Here is a 23,457-nt window from a genome sequence, read left to right on the forward strand (position 1 = left end):
TTGATTATAATGGATATAACACATTGATCAGAGGTGATGATTATAATGGATACAACACACTGATAGAGAGTGATTGATTATAATGGATATAACACATTGATAGAGAGTGATTGATTATAATGGATATAACACATTGATAGAGAGTGATTGATTATAATGGATATAACACACTGATCAGAGGTGATGATTATAATGGATACAACACACTGATAGAGAGTGATTGATTATAATGGATATACCACATTGATCAGAGGTGATTGATTATAATGGATATAACACATTGATAGAGAGTGATTGATTATAATGGATATAACACATTGATAGAGAATGATTGATTATAATGGATATAACACATTGATAGAGAGTGATTTGATTATAATGGATATAACACATTGATAGAGAGTGATTGATTATAATGGATATAACACACTGATAGAGAGTGATTGATTATAATGGATATAACACATTGATCAGAGGTGATGATTATAATGGATATAACACATTGATCAGGGGTGATTGATTATAATGGATATAACACATTGATCAGGGGTGATTGATTATAATGGATATAACACATTGATCAGAGGTGATTGATTATAATGGATATAACACATTGATCAGAGGTGATTGATTATAATGGATATAACACATTGATAGAGAGTGATTGATTATAATGGATATAACACACTGATCAGGGGTGATTGATTATAATGGATATAACACATTGATCAGAGGTGATTGATTATAATGGATATAACACATTGATCAGAGGTGATTGATTATAATGGATATGACACATTGATCAGGGGTGATTGATTATAATGGATATAACACATTGATCAGGGGTGATTGATTATAATGGATATAACACACTGATCAGAGGTGATTGATTATAATGGATATAACACACTGATCAGGGGTGATTGATTATAATGGATATAACACATTGATCAGGGGTGATTGATTATAATGGATATAACACATTGATCAGAGGTGATTGATTATAATGGATATAACACATTGATCAGAGGTGATTGATTATAATGGTTATAACACACTGATAGAGAGTGATTGATTATAATGGATATAACACATTGATAGAGAGTGATTGATTATAATGGATATAACACACTGATAGAGAGTGATTGATTATAATGGATATAACACACAGATCAGGGGTGATTGATTATAATGGATATAACACACTGATCAGGGGTGATTGATTATAATGGATATAACACATTGATCAGGGGTGATTGATTATAATGGATATAACACATTGATCAGAGGTGATTGATTATAATGGTTATAACACACTGATAGAGAGTGATTGATTATAATGGATATAACACATTGATCAGGGGTGATTGATTATAATGGATATAACACATTGATCAGAGGTGATTGATTATAATGGTTATAACACATTGATCAGAGGTGATTGATTATAATGGATATAACACACTGATCAGAGGTGATTGATTATAATGGATATAACACATTGATCAGGGGTGATTGATTATAATGGATATAACACATTGATCAGAGGTGATTGATTATAATGGTTATAACACATTGATCAGAGGTGATTGATTATAATGGATATAACACACTGATCAGAGGTGATTGATTATAATGGATATAACACACTGATCAGAGGTGATTGATTATAATGGATATAACACACTGATAGAGAGTGATTGATTATAATGGATATAACACATTGATCAGAGGTGATTGATTATAATGGATATAACACACTGATCAGAGGTGATTGATTATAATGGATATAACACATTGATCAGAGGTGATTGATTATAATGGATATAACACACTGATAGAGAGTGATTGATTCTAATGGATATAACACACTGATAGAGAGTGATTGATTATAATGGATATAACACACTGATCAGAGGTGATTGATTATAATGGATATAACACATTGATCAGAGGTGATTGATTATAATGGTTATAACACACTGATAGAGAGTGATTGATTATAATGGATATAACACATTGATCAGAGGTGATTGATTATAATGGATATAACACATTGATCAGAGGTGATGATTATAATGGATATAACACATTGATAGAGAGTGATTGATTATAATGGATATAACACATTGATCAGAGGTGATGATTATAATGGATATAACACACTGATAGTGAGTGATTGATTATAATGGATATAACACATTGATCAGAGGTGATGATTATAATGGATATAACACACTGATCAGAGGTGATTGATTATAATGGATATAACACATTGATCAGAGGTGATTGATTATAATGGATATACCACATTGATCAGAGGTGATTGATTATAATGGATATAACACATTGATAGAGAGTGATTGATTATAATGGATATAACACACTGATAGAGAGTGATTGATTATAATGGATATAACACATTGATCAGAGGTGATTGATTATAATGGATATAACACATTGATAGAGAGTGATTGATTATAATGGATATAACACACTGATAGAGAGTGATTGATTATAATGGATATAACACATTGATCAGAGGTGATTGATTATAATGGATATAACACATTGATAGAGAGTGATTGATTATAATGGATATAACACACTGATAGAGAGTGATTGATTATAATGGATATACCACATTGATCAGAGGTGATTGATTATAATGGATATAACACATTGATAGAGAGTGATTGATTATAATGGATATAACACACTGATAGAGAGTGATTGATTATAATGGATATAACACATTGATCAGAGGTGATTGATTATAATGGATATAACACATTGATAGAGAGTGATTGATTATAATGGATATAACACACTGATAGAGAGTGATTGATTATAATGGATATAACACATTGATCAGAGGTGATGATTATAATGGATATAACACACTGATCAGAGGTGATTGATTATAATGGATATAACACATTGATCAGAGGTGATTGATTATAATGGATATACCACATTGATCAGAGGTGAATGATTATAATGGATATAACACATTGATAGAGAGTGATTGATTATAATGGATATAACACACTGATAGAGAGTGATTGATTATAATGGATATAACACATTGATCAGAGGTGATTGATTATAATGGATATAACACATTGATAGAGAGTGATTGATTATAATGGATATAACACACTGATAGAGAGTGATTGATTATAATGGATATACCACATTGATCAGAGGTGATTGATTATAATGGATATAACACATTGATAGAGAGTGATTGATTATAATGGATATAACACACTGATAGAGAGTGATTGATTATAATGGATATAACACATTGATCAGAGGTGATTGATTATAATGGATATAACACATTGATAGAGAGTGATTGATTATAATGGATATAACACACTGATAGAGAGTGATTGATTATAATGGATATAACACATTGATCAGAGGTGATGATTATAATGGATATAACACACTGATAGAGAGTGATTGATTATAATGGATATACCACATTGATCAGAGGTGATTGATTATAATGGATATAACACATTGATAGAGAGTGATTGATTATAATGGATATAACACATTGATCAGAGGTGATGATTATAATGGATACAACACACTGATAGAGAGTGATTGATTATAATGGATATAACACATTGATCAGAGGTGATGATTATAATGGATATAACACACTGATAGAGAGTGATTGATTATAATGGATATAACACATTGATCAGAGGTGATGATTATAATGGATATAACACACTGATAGAGAGTGATTGATTATAATGGATATACCACATTGATCAGAGGTGATTGATTATAATGGATATAACACATTGATAGAGAGTGATTGATTATAATGGATATAACACATTGATCAGAGGTGATGATTATAATGGATACAACACACTGATAGAGAGTGATTGATTATAATGGATATACCACATTGATCAGAGGTGATTGATTATAATGGATATAACACATTGATCAGAGGTGATGATTATAATGGATACAACACACTGATAGAGAGTGATTGATTATAATGGATATAACACATTGATAGAGAGTGATTGATTATAATGGATATAACACATTGATAGAGAGTGATTGATTATAATGGATATAACACACTGATCAGAGGTGATGATTATAATGGATACAACACACTGATAGAGAGTGATTGATTATAATGGATATACCACATTGATCAGAGGTGATTGATTATAATGGATATAACACATTGATAGAGAGTGATTGATTATAATGGATATAACACATTGATAGAGAATGATTGATTATAATGGATATAACACATTGATAGAGAGTGATTTGATTATAATGGATATAACACATTGATAGAGAGTGATTGATTATAATGGATATAACACACTGATAGAGAGTGATTGATTATAATGGATATAACACATTGATCAGAGGTGATGATTATAATGGATATAACACATTGATCAGGGGTGATTGATTATAATGGATATAACACATTGATCAGGGGTGATTGATTATAATGGATATAACACATTGATCAGAGGTGATTGATTATAATGGATATAACACATTGATCAGAGGTGATTGATTATAATGGATATAACACATTGATAGAGAGTGATTGATTATAATGGATATAACACACTGATCAGGGGTGATTGATTATAATGGATATAACACATTGATCAGAGGTGATTGATTATAATGGATATAACACATTGATCAGAGGTGATTGATTATAATGGATATGACACATTGATCAGGGGTGATTGATTATAATGGATATAACACATTGATCAGGGGTGATTGATTATAATGGATATAACACACTGATCAGAGGTGATTGATTATAATGGTTATAACACACTGATAGAGAGTGATTGATTATAATGGATATAACACACTGATCAGGGGTGATTGATTATAATGGATATAACACATTGATCAGGGGTGATTGATTATAATGGATATAACACATTGATCAGAGGTGATTGATTATAATGGATATAACACATTGATCAGAGGTGATTGATTATAATGGTTATAACACACTGATAGAGAGTGATTGATTATAATGGATATAACACATTGATAGAGAGTGATTGATTATAATGGATATAACACACTGATAGAGAGTGATTGATTATAATGGATATAACACACAGATCAGGGGTGATTGATTATAATGGATATAACACACTGATCAGGGGTGATTGATTATAATGGATATAACACATTGATCAGGGGTGATTGATTATAATGGATATAACACATTGATAGAGAGTGATTGATTATAATGGATATAACACACTGATCAGGGGTGATTGATTATAATGGATATAACACATTGATAGAGAGTGATTGATTATAATGGATATAACACACTGATCAGGGGTGATTGATTATAATGGATATAACACATTGATCAGGGGTGATTGATTATAATGGATATAACACATTGATCAGAGGTGATTGATTATAATGGTTATAACACACTGATAGAGAGTGATTGATTATAATGGATATAACACATTGATCAGGGGTGATTGATTATAATGGATATAACACATTGATCAGAGGTGATTGATTATAATGGTTATAACACATTGATCAGAGGTGATTGATTATAATGGATATAACACACTGATCAGAGGTGATTGATTATAATGGATATAACACATTGATCAGGGGTGATTGATTATAATGGATATAACACATTGATCAGAGGTGATTGATTATAATGGTTATAACACATTGATCAGAGGTGATTGATTATAATGGATATAACACACTGATCAGAGGTGATTGATTATAATGGATATAACACACTGATCAGAGGTGATTGATTATAATGGATATAACACACTGATAGAGAGTGATTGATTATAATGGATATAACACATTGATCAGAGGTGATTGATTATAATGGATATAACACACTGATAGAGAGTGATTGATTCTAATGGATATAACACATTGATCAGGGGTGATTGATTATAATGGATATAACACATTGATCAGAGGTGATTGATTATAATGGATATAACACACTGATAGAGAGTGATTGATTCTAATGGATATAACACATTGATCAGAGGTGATTGATTATAATGGATATAACACATTGATCAGAGGTGATTGATTATAATGGATATAATACACTGATAGAGAGTGATTGATTCTAATGGATATAACACATTGATAGAGAGTGATTGATTATAATGGATATAACACACTGATCAGAGGTGATTGATTATAATGGTTATAACACACTGATAGAGAGTGATTGATTATAATGGATATAACACACTGATCAGGGGTGATTGATTATAATGGATATAACACATTGATCAGAGGTGATTGATTATAATGGATATAACACATTGATCAGAGGTGATTGATTATAATGGTTATAACACACTGATAGAGAGTGATTGATTATAATGGATATAACACATTGATCAGAGGTGATTGATTATAATGGATATAACACACTGATAGAGAGTGATTGATTATAATGGATATAACACATTGATCAGAGGTGATTGATTATAATGGTTATAACACACTGATAGAGAGTGATTGATTATAATGGATATAACACACTGATCAGGGGTGATTGATTATAATGGATATAACACATTGATCAGAGGTGATTGATTATAATGGATATAACACACTGATAGAGAGTGATTGATTCTAATGGATATAACACATTGATCAGGGGTGATTGATTTTAATGGATATAACACACTGATCAGAGGTGATTGATTATAATGGATATAACACATTGATCAGAGGTGATTGATTATAATGGATATAACACATTGATCAGAGGTGATTGATTATAATGGATATAACACATTGATCAGAGGTGATTGATTATAATGGATATAACACATTGATCAGAGGTGATTGATTATAATGGATATAACACACTGATAGAGAGTGATTGATTATAATGGATATAACACACTGATCAGAGGTGATTGATTCTAATGGATATAACACATTGATCAGAGGTGATTGATTATAATGGATATAACACATTGATCAGAGGTGATTGATTATAATGGATATAACACATTGATCAGAGGTGATTGATTATAATGGATATAACACATTGATCAGAGGTGATTGATTATAATGGATATAACACACTGATCAGAGGTGATTGATTCTAATGGATATAACACATTGATCAGAGGTGATTGATTATAATGGATATAACACATTGATCAGAGGTGATTGATTATAATGGATATAACACATTGATCAGAGGTGATTGATTATAATGGATATAACACATTGATCAGAGGTGATTGATTATAATGGATATAACACATTGATCAGAGGTGATTGATTATAATGGATATAACACATTGATCAGAGGTGATTGATTATAATGGATATAACACACTGATAGAGAGTGATTGATTATAATGGATATAACACACTGATCAGAGGTGATTGATTCTAATGGATATAACACATTGATCAGAGGTGATTGATTATAATGGATATAACACATTGATCAGAGGTGATTGATTATAATGGATATAACACATTGATCAGAGGTGATTGATTATAATGGATATAACACACTGATAGAGAGTGATTGATTCTAATGGATATAACACATTGATCGAGAGTGATTGATTATAATGGATATAACACACTGATCAGAGGTGATTGATTCTAATGGATATAACACATTGATAGAGAGTGATTGATTATAATGGATATAACACACTGATCAGAGGTGATTGATTCTAATGGATATAACACATTGATCAGAGGTGATTGATTATAATGGATATAACACATTGATCAGAGGTGATTGATTATAATGGATATAACACACTGATCAGAGGTGATTGATTATAATGGATATAACACACTGATCAGAGGTGATTGATTCTAATGGATATAACACATTGATAGAGAGTGATTGATTATAATGGATATAACACACTGATCAGAGGTGATTGATTATAATGGATATAACACATTGATCAGAGGTGATTGATTATAATGGATATAACACACTGATAGAGAGTGATTGATTCTAATGGATATAACACATTGATCGAGAGTGATTGATTATAATGGATATAACACATTGATCAGAGGTGATTGATTCTAATGGATATAACACACTGATAGAGAGTGATTGATTATAATGGATATAACACATTGATCAGAGGTGATTGATTATAATGGATATAACACACTGATAGAGAGTGATTGATTATAATGGATATAACACATTGATCAGAGGTGATTGATTCTAATGGATATAACACATTGATCAGAGGTGATTGATTATAATGGATATAACACACTGATCAGAGGTGATTGATTCTAATGGATATAACACATTGATCAGAGGTGATTGATTATAATGGATATAACACACTGATCAGAGGTGATTGATTATAATGGATATAACACATTGATCAGAGGTGATTGATTATAATGGATATAACACACTGATCAGAGGTGATTGATTATAATGGATATAACACATTGATCAGAGGTGATTGATTATAATGGATATGACACATTGATCAGAGGTGATTGATTATAATGGATATGACACATTGATCAGAGGTGATTGATTATAATGGATATGACACATTGATCAGAGGTGATTGATTATAATGGATATGACACATTGATCAGAGGTGATTGATTATAATGGATATGACACATTGATCAGAGGTGATTGATTATAATGGATATAACACACTGATCAGAGGTGATTGATTATAATGGATATAACACATTGATCAGAGGTGATTGATTATAATGGATATAACACATTGATCAGAGGTGATTGATTATAATGGATATAACACATTGATCAGAGGTGATTGATTATAATGGATATAACACATTGATCAGAGGTGATTGATTATAATGGATATGACACATTGATCAGAGGTGATTGATTATAATGGATATGACACATTGATCAGAGGTGATTGATTATAATGGATATGACACATTGATCAGAGGTGATTGATTATAATGGATATAACACATTGATCAGAGGTGATTGATTATAATGGATATAACACATTGATCAGAGGTGATTGATTATAATGGATATAACACATTGATCAGAGGTGATTGATTATAATGGATATAACACATTGATCAGAGGTGATTGATTATAATGGATATAACACATTGATCAGAGGTGATTGATTATAATGGATATAACACATTGATCAGAGGTGATTGATTATAATGGATATAACACATTGATCAGAGGTGATTGATTATAATGGATATAACACATTGATCAGAGGTGATTGATTATAATGGATATGACACACTGATCAGGGGTGATTGATTTTCCTTTCTCTTTTTCTTTGTAACAGGACTAACAGTTTCCCAGCCTGTGTTGCTGGAGGCTGAAAGCACTGGTGAGGCCACCCTGGAATGTACCCACAACTGCGATGAAAACGTAGAAATAAAGTTAACAATTCTTAAAGGGTGGAAGAAAAATGTAATTTGCACTGGGACAACAAATCGAACCATACTCTCTGCCAACTCTACAACACCCCTTCATTGCCAGATTAAACGGAAACCACACAGTGTCTCTGCTACCTTGAGTGGATTGAACTCTTCATTAATTGACAACTATTTCTGCAAGATTGAAAAATTGTACCCGCCACCCTATGAATCCAATCTGGGGAATGGGACCATCATTTATAGCAGAAACGAGAATTGTGTGAAATGTGAGGGCAGTTTTGAATTGGATTAATTTGTGTGCTTATCAATGTGTTCACACTGGGGAATGGAACACTATCAATTTCAGGCACCTTATGTGACAATCAAACACGCCCAGGGCGAGAACAGCATGGTTTAGATACAGTGTAAAGCTCCCTCTACACTGTCCCCATCAAACACTCCCAAGACAGGTACAGTATGGGGGTTAGATACAGAGTAAAGCTCCCTCTACACTGTCCCCATCAAATACTCCCAGGACAGGGACAGCACAGGGTTAGATACAGAGTAAAGCTCCCTCTACACTGTCCCCATCAAACACACCCAGGAAAGGTACAGCATGGGGTTAAATACAGAGTAAGACAAAAAATAAAGGGGTTAGATACAGAGTAAAGCTCCCTCTACACTGTCCCCATCAAACACTCCCAGGACAGGTACAGTATGGGGGTTAGATACAGAGTAAAGCTCCCTCTACACTGTCCCCATCAAATACTCCCAGGACAGGTACAGTATGGGGGTTAGATACAGAGTAAAGCTCCCTCTACACTGTCCCCATCAAATACTCCCAGGACAGGTACAGTATGGGGGTTAGATACAGAGTAAAGCTCCCTCTACACTGTCCCCATCAAATACTCCCAGGACAGGGACAGCACAGGGTTAGATACAGAGTAAAGCTCCCTCTACACTGTCCCCATCAAATACTCCCAGGACAGGGACAGCACAGGGTTAGATACAGAGTAAAGCTCCCTCTACACTGTCCCCATCAAACACTCCCAGGACAGGTACAGTATGGGGGTTAGATACAGAGTAAAGCTCCCTCTACACTGTCCCCATCAAACACTCCCAGGACAGGTACAGTATGGGGGTTAGATACAGAGTAAAGCTCCCTCTACACTGTCCCCATCAAACACTCCCAGGACAGGTACAGTATGGGGGTTAGATACAGAGTAAAGCTCCCTCTACACTGTCCCCATCAAATACTCCCAGGACAGGGACAGCACAGGGTTAGATACAGAGTAAAGCTCCCTCTACACTGTCCCCATCAAACACTCCCAGGACAGGTACAGTATGGGGGTTAGATACAGAGTAAAGCTCCCTCTACACTGTCCCCATCAAACACTCCCAGGACAGGTACAGTATGGGGGTTAGATACAGAGTAAAGCTCCCTCTACACTGTCCCCATCAAACACTCCCAGGACAGGTACAGTATGGGGGTTAGATACAGAGTAAAGCTCCCTCTACACAGTCCCCATCAAATACTCCCAGGACAGGGACAGCACAGGGTTGGCTGCTGAAAAAAAAACAGGGATTTACTCTCCCCTTCCTGTGAAAAAGTGCTTCCTGATTTCATTCCTGAACAGCCTAGCTTTAATTCTAAGATTTTACATCCTTGTTCTGGATTCTCCCAGCAAAGGAAATGGTTTCTCCATATCTGCCCTATGAAACACCTTGATTAGTTCAATAGGAATGCTGCAAACTCCATTTTAAAGACATCTCTGGGCATTTTTAGAGCACATGGCCTACAAATGACTCTAATAGGGACCTACGTTTCACAGAAAGGAACAGCAAGAATCAGAGCCCTTTTGTTTATAGCAATAGGCCTGAGGCGACACTGAGTCTCACCATCCAGTGTGCTTTCATTCCATATTTTTGGTTGTGTTTCAGGTTCACAGTCTCGATTGTTCCAAACCATGGGAATTCTAGGTACCCTGACTCTGTTCTGCATGATCTACAGCATTGTACTGACATTGATATTCTGCGCATCTAAAGTAAGTGCCAAAGGCAACATCAAAAATGCAAGTAGAGACAAGGGAAGCCTTGTCCACAGGAACCTACAATTACAGCATTGAATGACTATGGAATTTTTGTTTCCCAACCCTACAGGACTGATTCAGGTTCTGATTGCTCTCTGTGCTTGACAAAGTGTATCCCAACAGCACTCCTGAACTTGTTATTTACCAGTTTGTACCTGTGCCCCCATGTCTTGAAACAGTTCTCCGCGTGAACCCTTCCTAATCTACTTAGTGTCCTGTGCACCTCCCTTATAGGCCCCTCTCATTTGGCTCTTACCGAGGCTGAAGAATCCATGGGCCAGGCAGCCATGCTCTCTCCTCTGGAGTTGGCACACTTTCTGTCACACTCCTGGCAAAGTCAGAGCAGGGGAGCAGAAGCAGCTGTGAGGAATTTTTGACTATGTTTTTCTAATATTTGATTATTCGCAATCCCCAGATACTGGGGATTGGCCCCAGGCACTTTTGCTGCACCACTCCCAGGGCTTGGTGACCAGAACTGGATGCAGTGTTCAAGATGGAACCTCACTGGAGCCCTGTGGAGTGTCTTCACAGCATCTTATGATTTATATTCTGGATTAACAACTCGCTCAACATTCGACCCCCTTTGTGGTTTACTGCTCTGCACTGACTGGACTTGATTGCTCTTAAATTCATGTTCACCCTTAGATCTCTTTCAGCCTCTCCTCAGCTGATGGAACACCATTCATCAAGTAGGTATTGCTGCTCCAGTGAATTTCATCTGTCTTGGTGTTCGTCTATTTCCATGGCTGTCTCATCAAACGAACCTGCAGCAATCAAGACTCCCCTATTCCCTCCCTGCCCCCCAGTCTGCAGGTCTGACCAAATCGCAATTTGCTCCCCAGTCCAGATTGTCCAAGAACAGTCGGAAGAGTAGGTCTCCCAGCACAAGCCCCTGGAACTCTCCACTCCGTATAACTCTCCAGCACAGATCTCTGGGACACTGCAAACAGTACGTCTCTCCAACGTCAACCCGTGGGACACTTCACTCAATACATCTCCCCAACACCAACCCATGGGACACTGCACTCAATACATTTCCTCAACATCAAATCGTGTGACACTGCACTCAGTACATCTCCCCAACATCAACCCCTGGAGCACTCCACTCAGTACATCTCCCCAACATCAACCCATGGGAGACTGCACTCAGTACATCTCCCCAACATCAACTCCTGGAGCACTATCTCTAGCATGATCCCTGGAACTCTCCACTCAGTATATCATCCAGCACCGATCCTTAGGGCAACCCACTCTTTGCAGGCCCTTCTGAATCTACATGTGTAATGAGTTCTTTTTATGTTGTCTGATGCAACATAAATGAGATGCATGGAGTCCAGTTGATGAAGATCTCAAACGGGTTTGTTCGAGCTAAACCATTATATACAGTACAGTGCTATCTATTTACAGGACCTGCCTCTTGGTGTTACAGTAGCAGAGAGATGCAGGCTTGTAGTCACATGACTGCACCCTGGTTCTTGGCTGATTAGCATAATCTCTTAAAGGGACATCACACTTAATGGCAATCACGCAACAATGTGGATCAATAATTACTTGATTATTTTCATTTATTTAATCCATGAATGTGTTCCTAATGAAGGAGTATGTTATTTTCCCAGTTGCTGATGTTAAACAATTTGGCTGTTGTAACCAGGGTTTCGTGAAAACAGGATCCGAGGGTTAGCTTTATTCCAGTCCAGTAGGACCTCCCCTGAATTCTCTGAGTTCCTCACAAGTGACCATCAACCCTTTGTAATTTTCTTCCCGCTCTTAGTGATAGGTATCAGGCACTGTCTATCCCCTGGCAAGACACTGGTTTGGACTAGGGCATGTTTAGGATGTATGTAGCCAGTATGTAGAAAGTCCAACAAGAGATACAGTTTTAGACTTGGTTTTAGGGAAGGAGTGGCAGTGGGAGAGCATTTTGGTAGTAATGATCATAATTTAGTCAGTTTTGACATAATTATGGAAAAGGACAGAGATAAATCAGGAGTTAGAGTTCTCATTTGGGACAAGGCCAATTTTACCAAACTGAGGAGTGATTTAGCGAAAGTGGACTGGAAACAGTTACTTGAAGGTAAATCAGTGTCAGAACAGTGGAAGGCATTCAAAGGGGAGATTCAAGGGCTTCAGAGTAAACATGTTCCCACAAAGAAAAAGGGTGAGATGGCCAAATCTAGAGCCCGGTGGATGTCAAGGAGCTTGGAGGGTAAGATAAGGCAGAAAAGGAAAGCTTATGTCCGACACCGAGAACTGAATACTACAGAAAGCCAAGAGGAGTATAGAAAGTGGAGGGGTGAAATCAAAAGGGAAATTCGGAAAACAAAAAGACAACATGAAAGAATATTGGCAAGCAAAATCAAGGTGAGCCCAAAGATGTTTTATCAATACAGTAAGAGTAAGAAGATAACTAAGGAGAGAGTAGGGCCCATAAAAGACCAAAAAGGTAATCTTTGTGTAGGGGCGGAAGATGTTGGTATTGTTCTTAATGAATACGTTGCACCTGTCTTCACAAAAGAGGGGGACGATGCAGATATTGTAGTTAAGGAAGAGGGGTGTGAAGTATTGCATGTGATAAACATAGGGAGAGAGGAAGTATTAATGTAATTAGCATCCTTGAAAGTTGATAAATCACCAGGGCCAGATGAAATGTATCCCGGGCTTGAAAAAGAAGCAAGAGAGGAAATAGCAGAATGTCTGACCATCATTTTCCAGTCCTCACTGGATACAGGTGTGGTGCCAGAGGATTGGAGAACTGCTAACATTGTATCTCTGTTTAAAAAGGGAGTGAGGGATGGACAGAATAATTACAGGCCAGTCAGTCTAACCTCAGTAGTGGGCAAATTATTGGAATCTGTTCTGAGAGACAGGATACACTGTCACTGAGAAAGGATAGTCAGCATGGATTTGTTAAGGGAAGATCTTGTCTGACCAACTTGATCGAATTTTTTGAAGAAGTAACAAGGAAGATCGATGAGGGTCGTGCAGTTGATATGGTCTACATGGATTTTAGCAAGGCTTTTGACAAGGTCTCACATGGCACACTGGTTAAAAAAATAAAATCCAGTGGGATCCAGGGAAATGCAGCAAGGTGGATACAAAATTGGCTCAGTGGCAGGAAACAAAAGGTAATTGTTGACGGGTGTTTTAGCGACTGGAGGGCTGTTTCCAGTGGCATTCCGCAGGGGTCAGTCGTAGGTCCCCGGCTTTTTGTGGTGTAAATTAATGATTTGGATGTAAATATAGGGAGTATGATCAAGAAGTTTGCAGATGACACAAAGATTGGCCGTGGTAGATAGTGAGGAGGATAGCTGTAGGCTGCAGGAAGATATTGATGGTCTGGTCAGATGGGCAGAAAAGTGACAAATTGAATTCAACTCAGAAGTGTCAGGTGATGCATTTGGGGAGGTCAAACAAGGCAAAGGAACACACGATTAATGGGAAAATACTGAGAAGTGTAAGGGAAGTGAGGGTCCTTGGAGTGAACGTCCACAGATCCCTGAAGGTAGCAGGACAGGTCAATAAGGTGGTTAAGAAGGCATATGGAATCCTTTCCTTTATTAGCTGAGGTATAGAATATAAGAGCAGGGAGGTTATGCTGGAACTGTATAACTCATTGGTTAGGCCACAACGTGAGTATGGTGTGCACTTCTGATCACGTCATTACAGAAAGGATGTAATTGCACTAGAGAGGATATAGAGGAGATTTGCGAGGTTGTTGCCAGGACTGGAAAAATGCAGCTATGAGGAAAGATTGGATAGGCTGGGGTTGTCCTCCTTGGAACAGAGAAGGCTGAGGGGAGATCTGATTGAAATGTACATAATTTTGAGGGGCCTGGACAGAGTGGAAGTGAAGGGTCTATTCACCTTCACAGAGAGGTAAGTGATGAGGGAGCTTAGATTTAAAGTGATTGGTAGAAAGATTAGAGGGGAGATGAGGAAAAAGTTTTCAACCCAGCGGGTGATGGGGGTCTGTAACTCACCGCCTGAAAGGGTAGTTGAGGCAGAAACCCTCAACTCATTCAAAAGGAGTCTGGATATGCACCTCAAGTGCCGTAATCTGTAGGCCTACGGACCAAATGCTGAAGGTGGGATTAGAATGGGTGGATCGTTTTTCGGCTGGCACAGGCACGATGGGCCAAGTGGCCTCTTTCTGTGCCTTAAACCTTCTATGATTCTATGTACATGCAAACAATCTTAGAATCATGGCTATATAAATTTGGTTCAGCTATGCCTGCCATTCAGCACTCGCCCATCCCCACCTTCTGTACCATATGATGCTATGATCTAGAAACCAAACTCCAGTTGATTTTAGCTGTTATTTATGCACACCCGCTCTGTCCTGCAAAGTCATTTGTGTCATAAGCACCAACCATTAAGCTGGGGTGGGGGGGGGGGGGGGTGGGAGTGGCGGGGGGGGTGTTGGTGGACGATGGGAAGATAAAGGTGAGTATTGGCCCCTCATGTCACTCCCACTCCTATCATATGCTCCTCCAAAGGGGCATTTAAAAGCCCCCAAGCCACACTATCCCCCCAACTCATGGGGCAGCAGAGATGGCAGTGGGGTAAGAAGGGGAAAAGAGTGACAGCAGCAACTGAAGGACACCCCCCCCCTCCCAGACCCTATTAAAAATGTGTGCATCAGTGGCCATGGGGGAGGGCACCATTTTGAAAGAGAATTGGACATTTTTAGATTTTGTTCCAACAGCCACACAGAGACACATGCACCCATCACCCATGTTTTCCCTGACTCCATTGGCTCCCAGTCTGGTAACACCTCAATTTTGAAATTCTTACCTTTGTGTTCAAATCCCTCCATAATCTGCTCCATCCCTACAACACTCTTGAGTTCTCTGTGCTCCTCTAATTCTGGCTTTTCGTGCATCTGAACATTCCTTTGCCACTTCATTGGCAGCCCTACCTTCAGCTACCTTGACCTTAAACTCTGGAATTCCCTCCCTAAACATCTCCCTCTGTTGACCTGTCTCTCCACCTTAAAACCTACATCTTTGCCCAAACTCTCAGTCAACCTTCCTAAAAGATCCTTCGTTAGCTTTCTGTCAATTGATGTCTGATCATGCTTCTGTGAAGCATCTTGGGACGTTTTCCTAGGTTGAAAACACTACATAAATGCAAATTGTTGTTGTGCAGCTAACGGTGTCTCTGAATTAGTTGCTGCATGTATTGGAAGGTACGTCTCGACATAACCTTGTAAATATTTTTTCTTTGCAGAAGACAATAAAGAAAGAAGAAGAGAACACTGTGTATGAGCGGATGGCTCCCAGCACGGGCACAGAGCAGAACAGGAGGAACAACGAGTCAGCTGCAAGTCTTGCGCGCAAATACTGAAAAAAACAATGTGTTAAATTGGACAAGCACAGAGGAAACTGCAATGGTTTAACCACTTCTGCAATTTGCCAAGGCAGAGTTCACGTGGACGGTTGCGGTATTTGTCCACCTTTCACAGTCTAAAAAGAGCTTCAGAAGAAAGGCTGCAGTGAGAAGTAAATATGTTGCACCCAAGTTATCTTTGAATCAGTATGGTGGCTCCTCACAATGTGGCACTGCTCAAGGCATTAGAGGTAAACTGTCATGAAAGACCAAGAGAAGAGAATCTATTACACAAGGATTGGAGCTGGATTACTGGACTACCCTTGATCTGACCATGAGGCAGATCTGTTAAAAGATACAGTAGCCTTGTGATTTTGGTACTGGATCTGCAACCCAAACGTTGTGCATTCAAATCATGCTATGGCAGGTTGTGAAATAGAATTCAACAAATGGGTTGATACCAGTAAAATAACCCTGAAAGCTGAAGGATATGGGGATAGTGTGGGAAAAAGGCATTAAAGTGGATGATAAGCCATGACCATACTGAATGGCAGAAGAGGCTCGATGGGCTGAATGGCCTACTCCTGTTCCTATGTTCCTATGACTGTTTTAACAACCACCGTTCACTGCCACCTTTAAACAGTTTGCAGTCTGGAGAGTGCGTCACTAATACCAGACCTGATCTGGGCCCACAGATTGCCCATTGCCACACTATTTGATTGAATCCTAATGCTCTCCAATACCCAATGCCTTCAGAGGTAAACTGGGGCCAAATTGAAGGAGAATGAAAATATTAAAAGCTACCCCATCCCTTCCCACCCCGGAAGCCCAGTGTGAGAGGAAGATCCCCCGGTAGCCCAGTGCAAGTGGTAGTTCCCTGGTTAGCCCAGTACAAGAGGTAGCTCCCCCAGTAGCCCAGAGCAAGAGCTAACTCCTCAGTTAGCTCAGTACAAGCGGTAACTCCCCCAGCAGCCCAGTGCAAGAGGTAGCTCCCTCCTGTTTTGTGTCTTCATAAGTGACGCTGCTCACTTGTGAGCAAACCCTGACTGTAAAGTGTGGAGGCAGGAATTAAGATCAAACAGAATGTCAAACTGAAACAATCAAGCTCCAGCCATGCTCAAGCAGTCACTGCCATTGTCTTACGAGGCACGATGCTACTTTGCGGGGAGGATGGTGGGCAGGAGGATTCACTCCTGCACCTTGTATCCATTGATGGCCCCACTCTTGCCCAGCCAAGGCTGGCTGATCAGGATTGCTGTACATAGTGCTCTGCTACATGTATTTTAAATGTTAACCCCCGTGCATTTGTTCTGAGGAAAGCCTTGTAATGAACGAGCTTTATTGCTTTTGAGTTTAGTCATTTTAATTATTCTCAATAAAATGATCTAATTTACTATATGCGGTTTCTGTGTATTTTTGTCCTGGAGCATCCGGGATTTGGTAAATGCCGCCCAGACATGTTATTTACATGAAATGAATAATTTCATTTTCTGCACCTGTGCTGTTAAATCTCGGTGGCAGGTTAAGAGCAGCCACAAGGTGGGCGTTTTGTTGTCTGATTTTGCATTATAAAAAAATATTATCAATAAACTTCAGGACCCTGAGTCATTGTGAAAGTTTCCTGGCATCTGCTGCAGATGCAAACACAGAAGATGAAATGAAGTGGCACACCCACTCTGCTGATCGCTGAACTTTCACTGTTACAAGGAACCTGTGCTGAATTCTCAGTGCTGGGTGGTGTAGTGTGTCAGATACTGGTCTCTGGGCTCTATCCCAGGACAGCTGAATGGCATGTATACCGGTGTAGAAAATTAGCAAAAGCTGAGCCAAAACTTCAAAAATAAAACAGATGGCACATCAACTGAACATCAGGCCTGCAGCATTTGAGAGTACATTTTCTGACAATTTGTGGCTGACAGGTGTTTTGAATGGTGGAGATTAGTGAATTGGGCACATGGACCATAATTTCCCTCCTATTAAACTGGAAAATAGGGGCCCAAACAGCACCTCGAATCTGTTCCGCCAGTCAGTTAGATTATGACTGATCTGTATTTCACTCCATTTGTATGCCTTGGTTCCCTATCCTTTAACACTCTTGCCATACAAAAATCTATTGATCTCAGTTTTGAAATTTTCAATTGAAACCCCCCCCCCGCCCCACTCCCCGAGCCTCAACAGCTTTGGGGGGGGGGGGGGTGAGAGAGTTCTAGACTTCCACAACCCATAAAAGGACACGAGGGAAGTATTTTACAGAATTGCTTACACGACATGATCAGAAACCGATTAAAGCATTTACCCCTCAACGCACTCGATCTTGAAGAATTGCAAATAAAACTGATAACTCAGTAGATTATCTGGCTAGATTAAAGCAGTCACTGGAGGAAAGTGCAGCGACTTAAGCAAGAAAGAGGTAAGAGGAACTTCTGGTTATCTTTACTGAGAAACGACTGGTTTGAACTTTTCACCACTACTGACCTACATTTCACATCGAATAGATTGTCACACTGATCAAACTGTTATTGGCTTCTAGCTTCACAGCAGCTTGTGAAATTATGACTCATCCAGCGCTCGATGTTGGATGAGCAGCATGACAAATCAGAGGCAGCAGAGGGGTCGAAAGAGGTGGTGGTGAGGTAGAGCTGGCTCTCGGCATTGTACCTGTGGAACATGACGTGTTTTTGAATGATGTCACCAAAGGACAGCATGTAGAGTCACAGGAAAGATGGGCATGGATTTGGGAGGTGACAATATGTTCAAAGGCCTTAAAGAGGAAAGAGAGGTTGGCGATTGGACACTATATTGCATGGTCAGATAGGCTCAAGGGTGGATTGTTTTGTGGAGTGGAGTGATGATGGCAGATTTCAAAGGAAGAGGAACCTGAGCAGATTATTAGCTAACAGATGGAAGGAGAGGGAACCATTAACAAGATTAGCTAACAGGAAGAGAAGTCATATGGTTAGCATATTATTGGGAACAAGGTTGAGAGAGCAGGTAGTGGATCTCATGGCTAAAATTATCTCAGTGGGCATGAAGGGCGATAAAGCAAAACTAGATAGAGATACAAGTTCAGCTCCATGGCAGGAGGAACTTGGCTTGGTAGTCTAGGGGAAGGGAGAGATGTGGCAGATAGCTGAATGATGTTTTCAATCTTAATGACAAAAGATGTACATGAGCTCCTTGCGCTTGTTGGAGGTGAGGCTGGAGGAGACAGGGGAGAGGGATTTAAGGAGAGAGTTGGTAGTGGGGGAGAAAAGAAGTCAAGGGTTATCTTGACATTTCAGGATTATCCTGGAGTAGTTAGCAGTTTTGACAGAGGAGAATGGTAAAGAGAATAAGCGTTTGTTTGGGAATGAGGGCATCAAAGGTGGAGGTGAGGGTGTGATTCAGGAAGATTGATAGCTACAGAGGTACCATGGTGAACAGAGAGTCAAAAGCAAGATAGATGGGAGTTTGAAAGTGACATTATAAGTGCAATTTTATCTAGGGGTGGATGCAGAAGGAGATGGGGTTGGAAGAAGGAAGGGGATTTGAGTGGTAAGGGATACAGGAAGGTATGACCTCATCTGAAGATGAGAATAGAAAGGTCACAGAGATGACAGGGTTGAGAAACATGATGCAGCCAATGAAGTACTTTGGAAGTGTCATGTCTATTTCAATTGGGTAAAATGTTGAATTTAATTGTTATTTGGGGGGAAGGGCGATAGATTTATCGGCAGTACATGGGAAGGGATGGGGGGTAGCCCTTTTAAAATTTAAATGATCGGGCAGGGCTGGCTGCCCTTTAAAACTGGTGCCAGCATCTGTATACAGACAGCTGACACCATTGCTGCTGTCGGAGAGCCCGCCCTTTCTCCCTGTAATTCGGGGGGCGGATGCGGGGGCGGCCCGATCGGCTCGTTAATCTGGACTGCCGCCACTCCCAGCAACAGGGGAAGAAATTCCAGATTCTAGGTTCAAAAAGCACCAGAAGGATAAATGACCAAACAACCTGTTTTCAGTGAAATTGGCAGGGGGGTAAGAATTTGCCAGGAAAATTGTTCAGCATCAAATAGTGTCATATGATCTTTGATAGTCACTTGATAGAGGACTTTAATTTAATGTCTCAACTGAAAGACAGCATGTCTAACAGTACAGAATACCCTCAGCATTGCACACAAGTGTCTGAGTAGAGTATGTACTTAAATTCTGAACCTGCTTTCGAACTGAAGATCTTCTCATTCAGAAATAAGAGTGCTACCACTGAGCCAAGGCTGACATCTAGAGGTGGTATAGGCAGCAGTGAAAAATTGAGTATTAGAAACAAAGTAGAGTTAATAACAGAAACAATGTAGAGTCAGTAATTATTTAGCAAAGAATTATTTAAATATTGAAGAGTAATCTTTGGGAAAAAATGATGCATGGGGATTGGCATAAGGGAAGAGTGAGAATTAGAAAGAGCAAAAAGTTCATATTTGATTCGGTGAAGAGTGAAAATTGGAATCTAAGAGGGATGAATATTAGAATCAGTGAAGACTCAGTTCTGGAAACAGGAAAGTGAAAAGCAGAATCTTGAAGAGTTAATATTGGAATCAGTGGAGAGTGAATATTGAATCAGTGAAGAAACAATCTAAGGTATACCGTTTTGGATACTGTTGCGGGGGACGACTTACCAGGGGTAAGCAATGGGGTACAGGTATCTGGCACAGAGTCTGTCCCTGTTGCTCAGAAGGGAAGGGGGAAGAGGAGCAGAGCATTAGTCATTGGGGACTCCATAGTTAGGGGAACAGATAGGAGGTTCTGTGGGAACGAGAGAGACTCACGGTTGGTATGTTGCCTCCCAGGTGCCAGGGTTCGTGATGTCTCGGATCGTGTTTTTGGGATCCTTAAGGGGGAGGGGGAGCAGCCCCAAGTCGTGGTCCACATAGGCACCAATGACATAGGTAGGAAGAGAGATGGGGATTTAAGACAGAAATTCAGGGAGCTAGGGTGGAAGCTTAGAGCGAGAACAAACAGAGTTGTTATCTCTGGGTTGTTGCCCGTGCCACGTGATAGCGAAGCGAGGAATAGGGAGAGAGAGAAGTTGAACACGTGGCTGCAGGGATGGTGCAGGAGGGAGGGTTTTGGTTTCCTGGATAATTGGGGCTCTTTCTGGGGTAGGTGGGACCTCTACAAACAGGATGGTCTTCACCTGAACCAGAGGGGTACCAATATCCTGGGGGGGAGATTTGCCAGTGCTCTTCGGAGGGTGTTTAAACTAATTCAGCAGGGGAATGGGAACCTAAATTGTAGTTCCAGTGTACAGGATGTTGAGAGTAGTGAGGTCAGGGATAAGGTTACAAGGACGCAAGAGGGCACTGGCAAGCAAGAACTTGGTTCAAAGTGTGTCTACTTCAACGCCAGGAGCATCCGGAATAAGGTGGGTGAGCTTGCAGCATGGGTTGGTACCTGGGATCTCGATGTAGTGGCCATTTCGGAGACATGGGTAGAGCAGGGGCAGGAATGGATGTTGCAGGTTCCGGGATTTAGATGTTTCAGTAAGAACAGAGAAGATGGTAAAAGAGGGGGGGGGGTGTGGCATTGTAAATCAAGGAGAGTATTACGGCGACAGAAAGGACGTTTGAGGACTCGTCTACTGAGGTAGTATGGGCCAAGGTTAGAAACAGGAGAGGAGAGGTCACCCTGTTGGGAGTCTTTTACAGACCTCCGAATAGTTCCAGAGATGTAGAGGAAAGGATAGCGAAGATGATTCTCGACAGGAGCGAGAGTAACAGGGTAGTTGTTATGGGGGACTTTAACTTTCCAAATATCGACTGGAAATACTATAGTTCGAGTACTTTAGATGGGTCAGTTTTTGTCCAGTGTGTGCAGGAGGGTTTTCTGACACAGTATGTAGACAGGCCAACAAGGGGCGATGCCACATTGGATTTGGTACTGGGTAATGAACCCGGCCAGGTGTTAGATTTAGATGTAGGTGAGCACTTTGGTGATAGTGATCACAATTCGGTTAGGTTTACCTTAGCGATGGGCAGGGACAGGTATATACCGCAGGGAAAGAATTATAGCTGGGGGAAAGGAAATTATGATGCGATTAGGCAAGATTTAGGATGCGTAGGATGGGGAAGGAAACTGCAGGGGATGGGCACAATCGAAATGTGGAGCTTATTCAAGGAGCAGCTACTGCGTGTCCTTGATAAGTATGTACCTGTGAGGCAGGGAGGGAGTTGTCGAGAGCGAGGGAGCCATGGTTTACTAAAGAAGTTGAAGCGCTTGTCAAGAGGAAGAAGAAGGCTTATGTTAGGATGAGACGTGAAGACTCAGTTAGGGCGCTTGAGAGTTACAAGCTAGCCAGGAAGGATCTAAAGGGAGAGCTAAGAAGAGCAAGGAGAGGACACGAGAAGTCATTGGCGGATAGGATCAGGGAAAACCCTAAGGCTTTCTATAGGTAAATCAGGAATAAAAGAATGACTAGAGTTAGATTAGGGCCAATCAAGGATAGTAGTGGGAAGTTGTGTGTGGAATCAGAGGAGATAGGGGAAGCGTTAAATGAATATTTTGCGTCAGTATTTACAGTAGAGAAAGAAAATGTTGTCGAGGAGAATACTGAGAT

General features: G+C 39.4%; 1 protein-coding gene across 1 annotated transcript in view; it reads left to right on the plus strand.

Annotated features, from left to right (window-relative positions):
• The window catches only part of LOC137372322 (T-cell-specific surface glycoprotein CD28 homolog), a 51,245-nt gene extending 32,978 nt beyond the window's left edge, over positions 1-18,267 (plus strand). Inside the window, exons 2-4 of the mRNA XM_068036161.1 lie at positions 9,381-9,740; positions 11,395-11,498; positions 16,773-18,267. Coding sequence (XP_067892262.1) covers positions 9,381-9,740; positions 11,395-11,498; positions 16,773-16,889 — 581 coding nt within the window. The 3' untranslated portion in view covers positions 16,890-18,267. The remainder of the gene's footprint in view (positions 1-9,380; positions 9,741-11,394; positions 11,499-16,772) is intronic.
• Positions 18,268-23,457: the final 5,190 nt, after the last annotated feature.

The sequence above is a fragment of the Heterodontus francisci genome, chromosome 7 (assembly GCF_036365525.1).
Source record: "Heterodontus francisci isolate sHetFra1 chromosome 7, sHetFra1.hap1, whole genome shotgun sequence".
Classification (NCBI taxonomy): domain Eukaryota; kingdom Metazoa; phylum Chordata; class Chondrichthyes; order Heterodontiformes; family Heterodontidae; genus Heterodontus; species Heterodontus francisci.